The sequence below is a fragment of the Meleagris gallopavo genome, chromosome 4 (assembly GCF_000146605.3).
Source record: "Meleagris gallopavo isolate NT-WF06-2002-E0010 breed Aviagen turkey brand Nicholas breeding stock chromosome 4, Turkey_5.1, whole genome shotgun sequence".
Taxonomy (NCBI): domain Eukaryota; kingdom Metazoa; phylum Chordata; class Aves; order Galliformes; family Phasianidae; genus Meleagris; species Meleagris gallopavo.
This window is the reverse complement of record NC_015014.2, coordinates 2,211,594-2,225,532: the sequence shown is the minus strand read 5'-3', so window position 1 is coordinate 2,225,532 and position 13,939 is coordinate 2,211,594. Positions and strand designations below refer to the sequence as shown.

Below are 13,939 nucleotides of genomic sequence, written 5' to 3'. Positions count from 1 at the left end.
GTCCACCAGGACCCCCAAGTCCTTCTCTGCAGGGCTGCTCTCAAGGAGATCTTCCCCCAGTCTGTATAAACACCTGGGATTGCTTCTGATCCAACTGCAGCACCCTGCACTTGGCCTCATTCAACCTCATTAGGTTCACAAGGGCCCACTTCTCCAGCCTGTCCAGATCCCTCTGGATCCCTTCCCTTCCCTCCAATGTATCGACTGCACCGCTCAGCTTGGTGTCCCCTGCAAACTTGCTGAGGGTGCACTCGATGCCATCATCTGTCATTGATGAAGATGCTGAAGAGCACCGGTCCCAAGACCGACCCCTGAGGGACACCGCTTGTGACCGGCCTGCACCCTGACACAGAACCATTGATCACAGCCCTTTGGCTGCATCCAGCCAACCGATTCTTAATCCACCAAACAGTCCATCCTTCAAATCCACACCTCTTTAATTTAGAGATCTGAAATTTAGGTTTTTTTGGATATTTCATCATACATTATACACAAATATCCAAATTAATATATACTAAAAATATGCATCTAAATATGTCTGTTTTGAATATGTATCTATATACATTTAAAAAAAATATTTAGTTTGCAAGACTTGCACTTGTAAGCACAAGAGCTGTTGTAAAGTAGAGTATACAAATTCTGGTGGGCATGGTATTTATATTATCATATACTTTATTTCTATACTCCATAATACAAATTACTGAGCCAAATTTTAGTATTGAAATTAGTTCTTTTAATTTTATTTAATATCTCAGCTCTGCCCAGGGGTAAAGCTGCAGCTGGCTCTGATGTGACATGCGGCAGGGCTGGCATTGCTCAGAGACCACCCCTGCAGCCACTCACTACAAAAATGTTGCCACATAATCCCAATACAGCCATTATTAATGAATGTCGTGTCTCCTACATAAGCATATGAAGTTGTTCTGATCACTCCAAGAACGCATCTGAACACCAGCACCACGATCCAGAACCTCTCTCATGGCCATCACCAGGTCTTTTGTAAAGACAAAAATCTCCAGCTCTAGGATGTAAAGCCAGAAATCAGTAGAAATTTTTCATCTCATCAGGAATTGTCCATTTTGTTCCTTTTGTAGTAGTGAGGCTCCCCTGAAAGTTATTCAGGTCATTTTTCTGCTTCCGCTCCTGTTACCTTCTCATCTCCTTATTAGAAACTTGGAAGGAAGCCTGGCAGCACTAACCCCACTACACTAAGCTTCTATTTTTATTTTCAAAGGATGCCAGCCTAATAGATTAAGTCCCTTAGCATTTTATCAGTTGTGCGAGAAGAAAATTCCAGTAGCATTGAAATAATTGTTTTGACAGGAACAAGGCCAGACACCACCCAATCTCATCAGTTAGGAACCGTATCCTCTCTTATTTCCCAACACCTCAGATTCTGGTCATCTTCCAAGTGGCTGCCAATTTCAAACCTCAATGAACTCTAAATTATTCAGCAGAAGAGGAGATGGGTGCAATAAAGCAAAATGTATGTAATACCAAATTCATTTAGCTGTAAAAAACATTTTCTTTTAAAGTATTCATCCTGTGAACGAGGATGGTTTATGATGACATTGGTGGAAGTAGCATGTGCCCTGCATCATGAACTTTGCTGCAACAACATATGGCAAGGCCTGGTTACATTTATGGCTCGGCTAATTCAGATATGGCCAAGTGTTGAGTGTAAATCTGGTTAAGGTGAAGATGCCAGATTCAGATCACTGGAAACATAGCCTTTTAGTATGGCAAAAGACGATATAAAGCAGTTTGGGTTACTTTCAGTATCTAAAATCCATTGTGAATTACTCATGGTAGGCGTACACAATCATAAAGAGACAAACATCTCCACTTCTTCCAACTTTTCTTCAATTTCTTAAGTCAGTCTTCACTAGATTAAAATCTAAGATCACTCTCCCTCACGCCCTGACTTCAGATGATGGACTGAAATGCTGAACTAAGTCACTCAAGCCAGCCAGCAGACATACAGCATGAGCCATCAGCCCACACCAGTGACACAGACAGCACCTCCCCATTGGTTCTCCTGGTACATCGCAAGGGCAGCTTCGAAACAGCATTAGGTGCATACAGAAATAGTAAAGCAACAGGTCATGGCTAAAGCCTAGCAGCAGAAAAAATATTCTTAATATTAAAGAACAAGCTACAACAAAATCACATTTTCAAGTAATTCCTTAAATAGATTTGAAAGCATGACTTGGGATGTTATCTTTATAACATTCTAACATATCTCTTCATGTTTCTGTCATTATGGTGAAAATCCTTAACCATTAGCAAAACTCAGAAATAGGAAAGAGCTCAGTAAGCTCAGCAAAGCACTCAATCTGCTCCCTACGTAGCTCAAATGACTGAAACAGCAGCTCTGAGCACCCCTCAAATCCTTCATTTTTTTTTGCCTCCTTTAAAAATCATTTCCTGCTCAAAGCAAAAAACCTCCTTTGAGCCAAATTCAAAACGTGTAATGGTTTAAACATTCGTTTATACTGATCACTATCTTTCAGACAAATTACCAGTTGGATTCAAAGATGTCAGAAGTTTTGGACGGTAACAGCCATTATTAGTAAACATTCTGTTGCAAATATGTTAGTACTAATATATTAGTATAAATGTACTACAGCTATGTCAGTCTTTATGATCAGGGCAAAAGTATTTAAACAGTTAAAATGAGCTCTTTCCTATTAATTTCTTCCATTTGAAAAATGGCCAAACAGAAAACTCTAAAACCACTTCATAATTCTTGGAAGAATGACAAAGTAAAATTTAAATTATATTCTCTGTATCAGAAAGTGGAGATGCAGACAGAAAAACCCATACCACTGCAATGGGGAAAAAAAAACATTTCCAGATTCATGCCTTTTAAGTAGTCAAGTAAGTTTTATAAATACTAATTGTTAATTAAGCTAGCAAACAATCATGAGGCCCACATGAAAGCTCTTTATAAATGTATCAAATGCAGTACATAGAAAAACAAGATTCACTACTGCTGGCCTGAGATAGAAGAGGAAAGCAAACATCTGACAAAAACCATTCATAACACAAAGCAGGATACCCTTCTGCACTAACTGGTTGTATTATTGCTTTAAACAGATTCAAAGCAAGTCCATAATTTCTTCATTGGTTCTCCAGTACATTGGTGATTTAGCCTGCTAGTCTTTTCTATAGCAAAACAAGTCAAAAATGGAATAGAATATCCAATTCTATTTTTACTTGATTTGCTATAGAAGACTAGAGGGCTAAATCATCAATATTTAAACGGATGTAATTTTGGAGAGAGAAGAAGCAGACGTTCTCTCAACTTCAGAAGTTCATCTTTTAATTAGAGGAAAAGGCTTAAATTGCTTTCCTACGGTGAACTTGCCCAAAGGAGTGCAACTTCCCACTGCCATACGTTAAATGGTGAGAGGACAACAGGGTGGCTATGGCAGTAAGGAAGGACAAGAGGCTGCAGGAACCAAATAGTGCAGGTAACTAAACAAAGACACCAGGACAACCAGGTGTGCACATGGCAAGTCAGCACTGAGGTGTGTCTGAGCAGCACAGCAAGCACTGCTCAGTCCATCTTTGAAAATCTTCAAGAGGCAGAAAAAAAGTACAAGTACCATAGCCTACCCATCTGAGAAAATATTTCAAGCCATTCCATATCTTGCTGATGAAGGTCAGCCGTGTCCTCCAGTTGTGGAGGCCATGGGCAAGCATGAAGCTGTGGGAGATCTGGAGATGCTTTTGTACCGCAGCTCCAAGTCAAACAAGATGAAGGAAGATGGTAAAAATTCCCATTAGAAACCAAGTCCTGGAACAAAGACTACACAGGAAGTCTGAGCAGCTGAGCAAATGCAATGAGAGCACAAACCTGACCCAGCGATGCTGGAGGCAATTCCAAAGATATTTTGAGTGACTGTCACATTGCTGCCGACAGTGACCACGTGAAGATGCAGGAGAGCCAGGACAACCTTCAGGGAACTGTAACTTCTGCTCATTTATTTTCTAGACTTAATAGATAAACCTCACTCTATCTACCACATGAACAGCTTCAGGGCACAGAAGCTCAAGGGAAGCAATGAGGGAAGTAAGTGCTAATTTGCACTAGTTTGGTGGTCACTGTGGGAGGAAGAAGTTGAAAAGTGTTTAATTTGACTGTAGTATTTGCTTGAAATGTTTAAATTAAGGGAAAAAAGTATGAAAAAATGTAATAATAAAATACGGGAGGCAAGACTTCCTTGCATTAAAAGCTGCAAGAATAAAACTCATTGCTTCAACTTAAAAATATTGAATAAGAGAGCAAGATTAAGCTTTACCTTATTTAACCACAAATACGGTAGCTTAAGTCAGGTCTAAATTCTTTAAAAACTCTGAATTGCAAGTTTTCCCAAAATAATAAAGCAACTGAATAAAATTCAGCCCTTTACAACAATATTGGCTAAGCAATAGCTTGACTTTTGTTGGGTTTTTTGGGTTTTTGTTTTTGTTTTTATTTTTTATTTTTTTTTACAAATACAGCTTAAGCTATATAGTAATAGGCAAATAAACGGATTTACTTTAACTGTTTTCACAAACAAAGACATCCTTTAGAAACGAAAATTCCCAAACCAAATGACTCAATTCAGGACTTTGTGTATTCTGCCTTCAACATTATCTTAAAACCTTTAAATTAAAGACTCGTCAAGAAGTTAGGTGCAAGCATATTTTAGTCACACAGTAAATTATATAACTTTGGCAAAAATCAGCAGCTGTGCCACTCTTTAGAAAGTATTTCAATTAGTGGTTATTTGACCATATAAAGTGTGTTACATAACTGCTTATTTTTGGAGTGCTGTACCATTATACACTTGTGGTTTGAATGGGAAAACAGAAGGGTGGTAATTTCCTAGGATTTTTTATTACTTCTGTTTTTATTTACTTTTAAGAAATTCCTCTTCTCAGCTATATATTATCAGTCTGCAAGCTGTAGTCATCTTTTCCTCCCCTCAAATAATCTTAAGCACTATTTGTACTAGACTTGGGAACGATATTTTGGAAGAAAAAAAAAAGGGTTCCTTCACAAAAAATGCACAAAAAATACATGAAACAGCACTTTTGGTGTTATCTAAAAGTGATCAGGATGCAGCCTAATACCAATGCAGTTAAATGAGCCAATAAAGGTCCCAGATGTAAATAATACACTAAACATATGCAGTCAACTAACACTAAACTATTTCCAACAAACAAAGCGTGGAACGTTCACTCAATATTATTTGAAAGGAACCTGGACAAAGGGATGTTGTGTATGTGTGGCACACTGGACTGAGCTTAAAAGGCGAGAGGATACTTCTGAAGAAGGAAAACATGAGGTGTTGTTGATGTTGAGAGGTCTAGGGATAGAAGGGGCTGGACAATAGGGCAACCTGAGCTCTGGGAAAAGTTAGGGAAAGAGGGCTTTCTGAGTCACTCAGATGTAGTGCAGAGGAACATTCTTGCTGCTCCTACGCACTCTTCTCAGCTCCATCCTCTCTTACTCACAGCTGCACATGTTGCAAAATTATTTCCTAGCAACTTTCTAGACTGACAAAGATGAAATGGATGGAACTTGAAAAACACTAATCTAAATACGAATTTACTGTAAGCTTGTTCCAATTGCATTGTTTTGGCCAAACAACAAGAACAAAATGAGATGATCTCCACCTAGTAATACTTAGGTCCCTCGGTATTAAAGTCAAATTTCTCCATTTTGATGGCACTGTTTCTGTGGGAGGTTTTCTGTTTTGTTTTCTTTGAAGCTGTGAAAAGACATCAAGATTCCCAAACTACACAGTGATCCAAAAGGCACTTGAAACAGTCATTCCTCTCTATGTGCAAAAGGCCAATTTAAGCTAACTGTTACCCAGTAACTTCCTTTTGCCTAATTTGCCTTTACTCTTTACATTTCCAAATACCTCCCCCTACCAGTTCTTTCTCATTAGCAGCCTTTTGGGGAAGGTTTCATCCTCTTTGTACTGAGCACCCTAAAATTTGGGTTTAGCCCCTTCAGATGTATCCAGATCCCTCTAGTTCGTCTTATACACCAGCACTGCTTTGACAACTACTTCTACACTCATGAGACACAAGTTTTCTGCATCTTATTAATAAATCTCCTGTAACCAATGCCAATATAGGAGCAGCTTACTACTTCCTTGAGAGGACTCTACTGACAACATAAGTAAAGCTGAACAAATTAGTTTTATTTACAAAAGCAAGAAACTGAAACACTACTGAAAATCACTTATTACCCACCAGTATTCCAAATCTGGAATTTAACTTGATTTAAGCCCTCTCTCATTTTCCCCAAACTTCTTGTTCAAGGATGAGTCAAAGGCCCAGATATTCCACCTTACTCATTTACAAAGTAGAAATCCTGACAGGCTCTGTCCTAAATTTAAATGAAGTCCTTATCTATCCTCTTATTAACCACAACTCCTCTGCTGAGCAAAACCTCTTACTAGAATGAATGTTTTTGCTCTCCAGTCATACCTTATCTCACATCATTACGCTGAAGATTCTAAATGTTGCTTTTATGGACTTGTCATGTTATCTTTGTTAATTAACAAATCATCTCTCTCAGATCTGCTTCCCCAGATATCAGCTTTGGCATCTACTCGACTCCATCCACATTTATGAAAGTTTGCAACACCACATTCCACGTGCCATTTCTGCATTAGTCTAGGTGAGCAATCCTTGAATGCTTCTCTATGTATACTTCTCTGTTCATTCTACCAGGAAGATTCACAAGCTCACTGTTTATATTATTAACTCTCACCTTTTATAGAGCATCAAAAAATGCCTGAAGCACAAGTTTTGCTGTATTTCAAAAGAATAGAGAATTCTTGCCATAGATGACATGCAACCATTCTAGATTAATTCAGATTTCATACGTCCCTTCTCCTGGCATCTAAAGGCAGCACTTTCTGCCAGCTTTTTTTCTGGCATTGACTCTTCAGGGATGACATATGGGACAATTTTCTTCCATCTGCTGGCAGCAGGGATCCTGTAATTTGTTGTTGTGCTACTTTTTACAATAAGCAATTTTGCACCTTTATCACATACTGTACTGTTTGATGGCACATCAAGTATGCCTTTTCATCAGCAATGCCTGTCTTCCTAAATATGCAAGGTATTTGCTTGCGCCAAAACATACATCATCATAAATGGAAGTCCCAAGACCAGCATCCCTCTCTCACTAAAAGGCAGATCTGGATACTTAATTGTTCATATAGCAACCAATGATAGCTTTCAATTGACTTCCCACCATTTAAAGCTGTAAGGAAGTTCCTGGTTCTTTTATTCTCATCATACCATACAGAGAACGGTCATTCCTTCATTCTGCCCTTCACAGATTTTATAACGTGTTATTTACTTCAAAAGAATCTTTTTTAGTAGTTCAAATGAATATGCGTATAACCAGCACTTTAAAGTGAATCTGTTCTGCTTCCACTAAAATCCATTCAGTAGTTGCATTTTTTCCATACCTCAAAATAACCTTTTTTTTTTTAATTTTAGTGTTACAAATTTCAACAGTCTTGCACTCTAACTTATATTTTTCCCATTTAAAATACCATTTTTTATTGCAAATTCACTTACATGAAGTGTACCTTAAACACAGGTAACAGAACTGGCAGTAACATGATATAAGCATATGCCAAAACATGCACTGAGGACTTGTGCAGAGTCTCAGGAAAGCATCATAAAAGCTCTAGCACCTCCTATGATTTAACGTTTGATTACTCATAGCAACAGACTAGTCGGTACTTCATACTATTTGTTGAATTGAAAGGAGGTATTTTTAATTGTCAGTCTTTTCATGACACTTTCGGTGTTTGTACAGTGCACATAATAATGGGCTCTCAAGTCCAGCTGCAGGACTCACATAAATGCCCCAGTTGGTAAAGGAAGGAAAAGCATGTTTATGTGTGTACTTCTGCACTTCTGTTTAGAATCAGAGTTAAGAATTAAAAGGCAACTAACTCATCAGTTGTGCTTAAATGTAGTGTATCCATAGTTGACATACCTGCTCCTTGGAAGAAACATAGATTCTTTAATGAAGACTGAACCAGACAGCAGGATATACCAACAGGTACCAATATCATCAGGGCTGCAATAAAGAAGAGAACAGAGAGTAAGACACTTTAGTGAAGAAATTCTTACCACTACCAAATTTCCAGTAGAAAAGAACATCACAAAGAGCCAAGAATGCTCAAAATTCCAGAAGAAAGCCACAGTTCAGTCAATTACAAACCAATTCCAGTTTCCACCTGAAAACACATATATTACTAGAATATTTTATTAGAATGTCTGATACCACTTATCTCGTTGAAGAAAAAAAAAGCATAATTATCCACTTAGGAACATCACAAAAATTCAATAAAATACATCTGAAAGTTATCAAAAGGAAGCCATGTTATAGTAAAAAACATTGTATTACATTCTGTTGAATTCTGTTACTTTCCCCTAGCTGAAGAGAACCTAACATCTTCCTCTCCATAAATAAGGAAGGCCTTCTTTGTCAGTTACAGAAATCTTCTCTTCCCTTACTTCAAGGCAGAAATTCACCCCTTGGCATCATTCTGCCTTTCCACACAGTAAGAAAACATGGGACAAACTTGCAGATATAAACCTTCATGAGATCTGTGGTCAACATTATCTGCTGCTAAACTCATTCCCTTTTGCACTTACTCACAGTACGAGAATAAATTCCTAATAAAAGGGACAAAGTTTATTTTCCCTCCTCTTACCTATTATAAGTGACCAAATTAACATTTTGTCATCCAGTTCATTCTATTGTAGATTCAGATCTTGCTTCTTGAGTAATATACATTCTTTCTCATGGGCTTAAATTCTTTTTGGGTGAGTTCAAGTAATGTTGATGTAACCATTGTTTAGAGGAAGACAATGTAGTTTCCTAAAGTTACTTGAAACAGCTGCAGTAGAAATCTTGTGCCATTTCATCCTTCTGTACTGAAAATATCCTTACCTCACTTGAATCTTTACCACTCCTACTGCTTCTTCCAAAGCAGCTCATAACAGCATATTTGAATTCAATTAGCAACTGTGCTAGCATTCTTAGCTGAAAACCATGTCTCCACTGACACCCCAAGAGATGCAGATTACTTAATTAATCCACAGCACCTTCATTTTTAAAAATTGTCTCAAGTCTTTAGCAACAATTAGTTCTAACTTCAAGCAAGAACAGCCCACATCCTTTAATAGTGATGACAGCATAGTATTAAAACCCAACCTCAAATCTAAGTAGGTTATGTGCAGTTAGCAGCATGTTTTTCATCTGAGGAAACAAGATTTTAAAAAGCACCTGCATGACAGGGTCTCTTAAAGAAGAGTACTATTTCCTCAGCACTCCTTCAAAGGGAAAGATGAAGCTACAAGGACTGCTCTGATTACATCAGCCCACAATGACACAGGCAGATGTTGGAGGTATGGCAATTGAGGTTGAACCTTTTCACCAATATCCCGTTCCAAGCTGTTGCCATGTAACAGATAAAAACAGAAGGGCAGTCTGACAGAATGGCATCAGAGAGGGAAGTGTGCATGAAGCAAAGATGTCTCACCAAATTCCTCCATGTGGAAAAAATTGTACCCACTGACATTCACCAATGCTCAGAGACCAAACAGTATCATTTTTTACGAGCATGGCATACAGACTCTTGTTCAGTGCTGGGAAAAATCCAGAGCTAATGGTGATGACTGCCTTGAAAAATACTGCTTTGTCACTAAGAATCTGCTCTATCAAATAGTGTTATTGTGCTCTATCCGCTGCATTTTCCAAGCAAATAAAAAGGAGGTATTACGTCCAGAGCAAGCTATGTAGAGAGAGAGGGAGCTGGCCTAAAAGATCTGAGATCAAAACACCGAACTATACAATTCAGGAAATTGTTTTGTTCTTATTTTACACTGTGTAATACACCCTCAAGAAAAAGGACAAGCATCAGAAATGTGAAGAATTAACAGTAGAAATTGAGGATGTTATCTACGATCAAAAACTTCGGAACTGACTAAGATCACAGAATCATAGAATGGCCTGGGTTCAAAAGGACGACAAAGATCATCTAGTTTCAACTGCTATGTACAGGGTCGCCAACCAGCAGACCAGGCTGCCCAGAGCCACATCCAGCCTGGCCTTGAATGCCTCCAGGGATGGGGCATCCACAGCCTCCTTGGGCAACCTCACCACCCTCTGCGTGAAAAACTTCCTCCTAATATCCAACCTAAACTCCCTCTGTCTCAGTTTAAAACCATTTCCCCCTTGTCTTATCACCATCTACCCCTGTAAACAGCTGTCCCCCTCCTGTTTATACGCTCCCTTCAAGCACTAAAAGGCCACAATGAGGTCTCCCCGGAGCCTTCTCTTCTCCAAGCTGAACAATCCCAGTTCCCTCAACCTTTCCTCACAGCAGAGCTGCTCCAGCCCTCTGATCATCTCAGTGCCCTCCTCTGGACCCGCTCCAAGAGCTCCACGTCCTTCCTGTGCTGGGGGCCCCAGGCCTGGACGCAGTGCTGCAGATGGGGCCTCACAAGAGCCGAGTAGAGGGGGACAATCACCTCCCTCTCCCTGCTGGCCTCCCCTTTTTAATGCAGCCCAGAACACAGTTGGCCTTCCGGGCTGCAAGCGCACACTGCTGGCTCATGTCCAGCTTCTCGTCCACCAGGACCCCCAAGTCCTTCTCCGCAGGGCTGCTCTCAAGGAGATCTTCCCCCAGTCTGTAGAAATACCTTGCACTTGGCCTTGTTGAACCTCATTAGGTTCACATGGGCCCACTTCTCCAGCCTGTCCAGGTCCCTCTGGATGGTTTCCCTTCCCTCCAATGTATCGACTGCACCGCTCAGCTTGGTGTCACCTGCAAACTTGCTGAGGGTGCACTCCATGCCATCGTCTGTCACTGATGAAGATGTTGAAGAGCACCGGTCCCAAGACCGACCCCTGAGGGACACCACTTGTGACCGGCCTGCACCCTGACATAGAGCCATTGATCACAGCCCTTTGGCTGCATCCAGCCAACCGATTCCTAATCCATCCAACAGTCCATCCTTCAAATCCACACCTCTCCAGTTTAGAGAGTAGGATACGGTGAGGGACCATGCCAAAGGCCTTGTAGAGGCCAGGTAGATGACATCCACGCCCTTCCCCCATCCACCGAAGCTGTCACTCCATCACAGAAGGCCACCAGATTGGTCAGGCAAGATCTGCCCTTGGTGAAGCCATGCTGGCTGTCTCAGATCACCTCTTTATCTTGTATGTGCCTTAACATAGCTTCTAAGAGGATCTGTTCCATGATCTTCCCAGGCACAGACGTGAGGGTCACCAGCCTGTAGTTCCCCAGGTCTTCCTTTTTCCTTTTTTTAAAAATAGGATTAATGTTTCAAGATGTTGACGCCTGTGTTTCCTTTTCTATCATCTGATCGCTAAACTGAACACGGGTATACGGCAAAATTTCTGTGGACATTTTCTACAGTTTTTGTGCTACTCTAAAGTGAAGCAAAATAGTGTCAATCTTAACTGCAGTTAAACTCGTCTCCTCTTTCTTGCTCTACTTTTCACCTACGCTTGCTTTAGATATAGCTGAATTCTGATGTCTTGTGGCCAAGATTCAGTTAGATATAACTGCAGTTACATACCAGGGAATGACATTATAATTTTCAAGTGTGCAAGTACTCATAGCTCAGAGAGTTTAGCTCCTAAGACAACTAACATCACCAATGTAACCCATGTACCTTCACCACTCTTGATAACCTCCAACTTAGTGTTAAGGGTTAACCTAAATACAAGAATTTGAGAACGTTAAGCAAATGCTGGAGGTAGATTTTTTTTTATATATTAAGTAGTTACTGTTGATGTTGAAAATACAAGCACGCATAAGCTCACTAGAGAAAACTATCAGCTCCATGGTACCATAAGAAATGACTGCAAGCATAATCAACTTTGGAAGCTTTTGGCAACTGAAGCTACACCAGTCCTCCTCTACACACCTTGTGCATAGCACTCATGAACCTCCCTAGGAACACAACTACATATTCCATCCTGGGTTTGTCCACAAGTACCTAAATAGCATACAGTTGTATTCATTCATTCGATGCAGAAGATTTATCAAACATTAAAAGCCACAGGCCAGTCAAAAATAAGCAGGTAAGACAACTCAGGTGCCAACTTCTATGAACCACTCCTAAACGAAGTTAAATATGAGATTCGATCATGAAATGCAATGTAAACTACGCTAATTATCTAATCCTGCAAAGTATGCAAGTATCATAGCAAGTCATAGAAGATAATTGGCTCCAGTGTAGCAGTACCTTGTTCAATATCAATTCATAGCCAACCACTTAATTTATTTTAAAAAAAAAAAACCATGAAAGCTCTCTGGAAGGCAGTGTTTTGTTGCTGAATTCAAGTGTCTTGCCACCAAGCACATCAGTCTAAAAAAATCAATATTGCACAAAGATGACCAGATTAATGCAGAGAAAAGCACCACTCCAAAGAGACAGTCATTCTCAAAAGCATGAACATGCATCTCAGTTAAGTCACACCTTCAAACATACATTCACTCACAGAAGTTCTAAGTTGGCAGATAAATAGCTAAGTGCAAGTCTGCTGTGGTGCTGCCATTTTTAATAGATATTCTAAATACTAACAATCTGCAATAATAAGCATGGTTGAAAGCAGCTGAAAAATAGTCATTTTCAGCAACAGTTGTCAGACTGATTTGTTAAACTGATTGACCAAGTTGTTGGGATGCAACTCTGTGAGGATTTCCATGACAATTTTCCCAGTCATAATGCAGTGTTGATATTATCGCTGAAATTGTTGCTGGTTGGATTTTTCAGCTCCTTTTCCTAAAAATTAGCGGTATAACTAAGTATAAATGTGTAGTCTTACAAAAAAGAAAAAAATGTCACTGCTGTGATCTTTTTATAGACAGCTGAGAGGGATAAGATTGTTCAAGTTTAATTTTTACTACCTGTCTGGTTTTGTTTTCCTTTTGTACTGTACTTTATCTGTACTTTAGTAACTATTTTCACAGTAACGTTTGAGAACCTCAAAGTTCTCCTAAGACACTTCTATCACACTGTGTAAAACAAAATATACTCCTTTGTTATCCAAATAAACACGTCTCTTCAATATTCCTGTATCACAATTGGGGAAGGTTACCACAGTTTCCTTCCAAAGGAAGGAACCACATTTCCTTCCAAAGTAAAGTGCAGACTAGTGAAATACTGACCTATTCCTTTTATATGAAAATATATTTAACTCTTCTGCTCCTCACCCTTTGTTATACTTTCATTTGTTTAGAATTAAACCTTAACGAAGCTATTTAGGAAGCAAACTCTTTTGCTAAAGAGTGCTATTATACAAACAATGCACTTTTTTTCATTTTGAAAATCCTGTGCTTTACAAAACTCTACTCAAACCGAAGGTGGCTTTCAATCAATTTTCCATGTTTTCTGTACTACACTTGATTAACAACGTGTCCTACATCTCTCAGGATTTTTCTGCCTACAAGCAACTACAGGGGGAACTATAAGGGAAAAGATGGTACAAGCAATTTGTAGGGAATCAGAACAAAACCAACCCGAAATTCAAATCCCAAGGGGCAACAAGATGACAAAATTAATGCACAGTCATTCTGTCCTGGCTTTTTTAAAAGTCAACAAGAACCCCCAGTGAGACATCGGGGAGTCCCATCCAAGATTTACAGAATCACCAGAGCTATGGGCACCATCCCAGTCACACTAGAATTATCACTTGTGTTACCAGTTGCACAGTAGGACTATTCTACTGCTCACGCATCTACAACCACTGAAAGCACGCAAAGGCAGTGCGGAGGGAAGTCTAAAACTCAAGAGCAAATCATCTACTAGAAGACTTTTCTTCTGTGAAGACAACAAAAGGATTCAGCTACCAAAACATAAT

The 13,939-nt window shown here is 39.5% G+C and overlaps 1 protein-coding gene across 6 annotated transcripts in view; it reads right to left on the bottom strand.

The window, feature by feature from the left end:
• The window catches only part of RAPGEF2 (Rap guanine nucleotide exchange factor 2), a 122,099-nt gene that overhangs the window by 94,581 nt on the left and 13,579 nt on the right, over positions 1 to 13,939 (bottom strand). For all 6 annotated transcript variants that reach the window (XM_010709445.3, XM_031552999.1, XM_019614435.2 and 3 more), the window contains exon 3: positions 8,030 to 8,113. In XM_010709445.3, the coding sequence (XP_010707747.1) occupies positions 8,030 to 8,113 (84 nt within the window). The remainder of the gene's footprint in view (positions 1 to 8,029; positions 8,114 to 13,939) is intronic.